This window comes from Calypte anna, chromosome 13, assembly GCF_003957555.1.
Source record: "Calypte anna isolate BGI_N300 chromosome 13, bCalAnn1_v1.p, whole genome shotgun sequence".
NCBI classification, from domain to species: Eukaryota; Metazoa; Chordata; class Aves; order Apodiformes; family Trochilidae; genus Calypte; species Calypte anna.
The window spans coordinates 9872763-9878762 of NC_044259.1; the positions used below are offsets into that span (position 1 = coordinate 9872763).

At 41.6% G+C, this 6000-nt stretch overlaps 1 protein-coding gene across 3 annotated transcripts in view; it reads left to right on the top strand.

The window, feature by feature from the left end:
- The window catches only part of RNF145 (ring finger protein 145), a 42018-nt gene extending 39312 nt beyond the window's left edge, over positions 1-2706 (top strand). For all 3 annotated transcript variants that reach the window (XM_030459198.1, XM_030459200.1, XM_030459199.1), the window contains exons 10-11: positions 345-701; positions 1064-2706. In XM_030459198.1, the coding sequence (XP_030315058.1) occupies positions 345-701; positions 1064-1507 (801 nt within the window). In that variant the 3' untranslated portion in view covers positions 1508-2706. The remainder of the gene's footprint in view (positions 1-344; positions 702-1063) is intronic.
- Positions 2707-6000: the final 3294 nt, after the last annotated feature.

Below are 6000 nucleotides of genomic sequence, written 5' to 3' on the forward strand. Positions count from 1 at the left end.
TTTAATGTGCTTTGAACATAGATGTTTTGTACTAAGTATTTGTTATAACTTTTTAATTATCTGAATTTATAAAATCGCCCCTCATGATGCTCAGCACTTGGGTATATACTGGACTCAGGAATGTACAGAAGAGTAACTCCTTGGGAACAAGTTTAAAAGCTTTGCATGAAATATTGTCTGGTATTTGTTTTGAAACTCAGCAACAATTTTACTAATTTGGGGCTTGCCTGCCCTCTGTCTGATTTGAGAGCATTGCAGGTACAGAGCTCCGTGCATAATGCTGAATGAATTAAGCTGCAGTTTAGAACTGAATGCTGAGCTAATGGTCTTAAACTGTGTTACAGGTGCTCGGAACACTCTTCATTTATGTTTTGTTTATGGTGGAGGAGTTCAGAAAAGAGCCAGTAGAAAATATGGATGATGTGATTTATTATGTAAACGGCACATACCGGCTGCTGGAATTCCTCGTCGCGCTCTGTGTGGTGGCTTATGGTGTCTCAGAAACAATCTTTGGTGAATGGACTGTGATGGGTTCTGTGATCATCTTCATTCACTCCTATTACAATGTGTGGTTGCGGGCCCAGCTGGGTTGGAAAAGTTTCCTTCTTCGCAGAGATGCTGTGAATAAAATCAAATCACTGCCCATCGCCACAAAAGAGCAGCTGGAGCAACACAACGACATCTGTGCCATCTGCTACCAGGTAAGGATAGAACTGTCAAAAGATCAGCTTGAGCTGAAATACTTACAGACTTGTCAAGTTCAGTATGCAGCTAGTAAAATAAGTTACTTTCATGAGTAATATAGTGCTCAATAGGTTATTTGCTTTACCCATTTTTCTGCTTTTTGTAAACTGATTTTGCTGTAACTGAGAGTTTTTGTTAATGAAAAGGTGGTTTGAATGTGTTCAAACATTCTTTTTTTTTAATTTTTTTTGGGGTACCCTGTCAAGGGTATTTTTTTTTTTTTTGTCCCCTCTGCAGTTAGAAGACCTATTAGATATATGGGATGAGGAGAGGAATGGGATTGCAAATCATACAATCTCTCTTTTTTTGTGTCTTTCAGGATATGAAAACTGCTGTAATCACACCATGTAGCCATTTTTTTCATGCGGGTTGTCTTAAGAAGTGGCTGTATGTGCAAGAAACCTGCCCTCTGTGCCACTGCCAACTTAAGAGCCCTTCACAGCTACCAGGACTGGGACCAGAGCCAGTACAACAGCCAAATCATAGTGCAGAGCAAAATGCCAGACCTGGAGATGCAGCTGAGCCCCCTGGTGTTGAACATGACAATGGGCCAAAAATGAGAGACAGCCCAAGCAAGAGCAATGGACAGGTTGTTGATGGACAGGTCAATCTGGAGGCCTCTGTTGCAGTGGAGGGGTCTCAAAGCATGGACAGTGACACAAGCCCATGTGAGGCCAGCCAGGGAGCAGTTTGTGCTGCAGAACTAATTGCAGCCCCAGAGGTATGCCCCACGCAAGACCCAAGAGTTTGTGTCCAGCTGTGAGGTGACAAAGGATGACACGGAAGCAAACACATTTCAGAGATCCAAGTTTGACTCAGAGGAAAACATATCCTTCCACAGCTGTGAAAGAAGTTTAGCTGTTAATGCTGGTCAAAATGTAATCTCCCATGCTGATTCTTGTGGGCTGCTTGGTAGTGGTAACTCCAGTGAGATGTAGTAGAAATGACTCCAGAAGTTGTCTGAACTGTGGGCATAGGAAAGATGTCTAGAAACAAATTGTGGTGAAACAAGTGTTTTTAAGACATAAGTGAAGGATAAGACAAACAAGAGGTCTGAGAAGCTGTAGACAGGTGGACAGAACTCTAGCTTTTGTTTTGGCCAGGAAGAGGGTATTGCATACAGCCATGTCTCAGGGTACCTGAGAGGCAGTAAATGCAGTGAGTTGCTGGCCTCTGGCTGAGGTGCAGCTTTGGTTGCTGGCAAAATTTTTTATGGCACGTAAGCAAAAATCAAAGATAAAACAGCAGTGATTGTACTGGAAGATGGAAGCACTCGTAATACGTCATGTGTATGCTTTGGGTGTTCTTGGTGGGAAAATCTCATTTGAATTAATGTAATCTATAGTGACTCTTGACTTTTATGATGGAGTCTTCAATATTTTGATGTATATGAAACTTTTGCTAATAATGGGCACAGTCTAGGCTGCATGAAGTAAACTAAAGCTCTTATGAGCACTTTGACCTCTGCTACCTTGTGCAGGAGGAAAGTGGGATGAGCTTTAGGGCACAGATAGAGGCCTTTCAGTACTGTGCTGTGTAATGTTTAATTCTTGCAGCTGAATTAAAACAGTATTAAACTCCGGCGATATTTGCACTTTGGGAATGAGTACATTATTGTGTATGATCAGACTCCGCAAATGCCACTTTTAAAGCTGTTAATAGGTTTGCACCTTTTTTCTTTGACAAGGACATGTCCATACTTAAATTTTTACATGCATCATGGCTTCGAGTAGAACTAGGGACTTGGGTGGGGAAATAGGTGGGAGTAGGGGGCAATTTTTTATGTGAATTTTGATATGAAGAGAAATTAGTCACTTATTTATACGATAGGCTTGACTCAAGTGTTTTTCAAAGTCGGTATTCCTAATGTGAAATGTGATACTATTTTATTTTTAGTAGTAAATTTGGATGTAGACTGACAGACATAGCTGAATGTCTTAATAAATTACATTTGAAGATTTTTACACCTGCTTATGTGATTCTTGTACTCAAATCCCATTAATTTAAGTATGTGTTGATAGGATCTTCTGAAATAGTAGATCTCTCTTCCCCTTCGTGATCAGTGGATCTTCCCATGCATGCTTTCCTCTCCCATTTCCATTTCTGTGTCCTGGTGGTACCTGCTGGACACCTCTGGTCCTTGCCACCAGATCTTTGGATACAGACAGAACAATAGCAGAGCACTGAGGCATGTTTGCTCCTGGAGGCCATGCAGGCTGCCTACTGATACTGCCCCCAAGCAAAACCCAAACATTTTTCTTTCTCTCCTGACAGGATGGGAATAACAGACCATTCTTTCATTCTGTATCTCAGTTTTGTTTTCTTTCATAATGACCAACAACAGTTTACCACAGTAGTCATTGGAGTGATCATTGCAAATCTTTTATTAACAGCTTGATGTGTTTGGCTGAGGAAAAAAAAAAGTGAGTTATATTTGTTGAACTCTCTTTTCTTACTCCCATTAATCAGTGGTCTGCTCTTGCACGTCTGCATTTCTGTGGAATTGAATCTTTTTAAAAAAGTAGTTTTGTATGTGTCCAAGCTTTTAACCTACCTAATTCAGACTTTTTCCATTCTAGAAAAACTTTGAAGTCTATGGATGTAGGAAGCAGGGAATTTCTGAGAAACACTCTTACGGGGTGGTCTTTGGTATTCTGAAACAAAGCCTCATTTCACAGAATTATGTTCTTGAAGGTTACTCTGTTAAACCCTGCTTGCTGTTCCTGGGTGCTGAAAGATGACCCCAGAATTTCCTCACACTGGTAATGGGAAGTGTGTCCTTAGTGTAAGTTCCCCTCACTTCATGGTAGGGAGCGAGTAGTATCCCCAGTGTCAGGGAAGAGATCAGAAGAGAGTTGGTCAGCCTTGGGAAGTGAAGGCTGTGGAGAGCTTGAGAGTGGTGTACAGATACATGGGGGTGAATGCAAGGAAGGAAGAAGAGGAACTTGTTTCTCATCTGCAGTATTCACATGGGGCCAGAAGGGAATCATGGGGTCATCATCTCCAGTTCATTGCTATCCCACACAATATGTCACATCATCAGTTTCATAAATATAGGAAGTGGTGTTGAAAAAGTAACAAAAAATGTTTGGCCTGCTTATGCTGGGAAGCTGTTTCTTAGTCTGACTGATCTCTTGGCAATGAACCTTTTAATTTCTATGCTAAATTATTCATAGCTAATTGGTAGTGCAAAAGCTAGAGGAGAGGGCTATGAATTTACAGCAACACTGGTAAGAGGTAAGTGTGTCTGGAGAGTGCATGTTAAGAATCAACAGATGCACAGCAGATTTAACAAATGCACAATCTGCTGGGGCTGGAAGTTGGAAAGATGGATGTGGCACTGGAGAGGAGCCTGATGAACTAGGAAGGTATGTGATATCTTTTAGGAGAAATGATGTTGCAAGATTCCCACTGAAGTGAACCCAAAGCCACTATTCTGTGCTGGAAAAGGTGCTCAAAGATGCGGAGGCTCAGACAATCTAAGAGTTCTGCATTCTGGCAAGCAAGGCATGATGAGATGAAAACATCTGTTAGGCATTTTTTACTGTGAGAAGGATATTTTAAGGGAACAGAGAAGGGCATGCTGCTGGCTTGTAGACTTCATAAGAACAGTTTTTTTCTTGAAAGCTGGAAGTTAACTTTTGTTCGGTGCCAGTACCATTACAAAGAGCTGTTTGAAAGAGCAAGCTGAGGGTTCATGAGACAGAGCTTACTGGTTAGTAGCATCTGCTGGATTTAAAAAGTTCCAAGAGGGGTGTCTTCTGTGTGTTCTTTTTTGCTTCATATTTGACCATTTTTTTTTCCAACTAAAAAATGCTAACCAAATGCCATTTTTCTGAAAAATTAGGGACAGCAAGCTCTAGGAGAACTTAAAAAGCGACCCTGAAAGGAATGGAGGTGGGTGGGAAATAAATACTGATAAGCTAGACAGGCTGTATCTTATAGGTTGGAAAGTTCAGGGCTGAAGTGAGAACTGCCAAAACTCACATGAAGTTAGATCTTGCAGAAGAAATGAACTGTGTAATTTAAAGGGGAACAGGAGAAAAAGTGGGAAAGCTGCTGTGTAGGAAGCAGAGAGGTAAGGAATGAAATGAACCTTCTGTAGAGCATCTGGGTGGATGCTCCTGACCTCTGAGCTTTGGTGCAGAATTCTCTTGCTCTCTGCTTGTTTTGAAGTGATTTTCTTTTTCTCTGCAGCTGTGCATAACAAAATGAAAAAAAAAATAAATAAAAACTTTTTGAGTGTTTATGATCTGGGCATAACTGTAGGGTGATGCTTGAAACCATTTTCAAGTGGACTCCTGATGGTGGTTTGATTGACTAACATTTGGACTCAAAAAGATGTTTCCAGCTAGGTGATATAATGGGAACAGTTGGGAATTTCATGGCTGGTTGGTTTTTTTATTGGAAATGGGAGGGCTGATCACATGCTGCAATAGCATGTGTCCAGTCAGTCCTGTTGAGTATCACAGCTCTGATTTAGGAGTCCATTGCTCTGGGCTCAGAGAAATGTATTTCCACAAGGTGAGATGATTCCATGAGAAGAGCAAATGAGCCCGTGCGTAGGAATTTGATTTGAAAGCCTTCAATTGAGTTGCAGAGCTTTTGGCTCCCTTGGCTTTTGACTATTTTGCAGAAGAATCCATTTCCTTCCCTGTTCTGAGCGAAGCATTAATTTTATGCCAAAGTAGAGTTCCTGGAACGCACAAAGTTTCCAGCGTGGGAGAATCTCTTCATTCCAAGTCCTATTATTTCCTGATTAATTTAAAAATCAATTTCCGAGTTACCTCAGTCCTTTTCCTGAACAGACCAGAGTTTGGACTTAGACTATCTGAATGTTTGAGAACAACTGTAACATTTTTTTCTAACTGAGAGGAACCACTGTGGAGTTTGATTTCAGTTGGTCTGAGCAAGTAAGTTATAAAAACACAAGCAAGCTGATACCAATGTCTTAACCAAAGCAAAAAATGCTTGGGCAGGAGAACTGACTCTCCATCGGACCAGACCTTTCCCTGAGTAGAAAACAGGCACTAAACCTGTGCTTCCCTCCTCGGGAGGACCCAGGCCCTAAACACGTCCTAAAGAAGTTCTGGATGGAATCAAGCCCCATGCTTGGACTTTGCCCCTCGGAGTCCCACGGAAGAGCACAGCCCCAGTCTCCCAGAGAGACATGAGTGGCTTTCCAGAAGGTCCGTGTTTCTTCGTCAACAACAGACGAAGAGAATGGAGGCAGAGGGGAAAGGGAGGGAGGTTGGG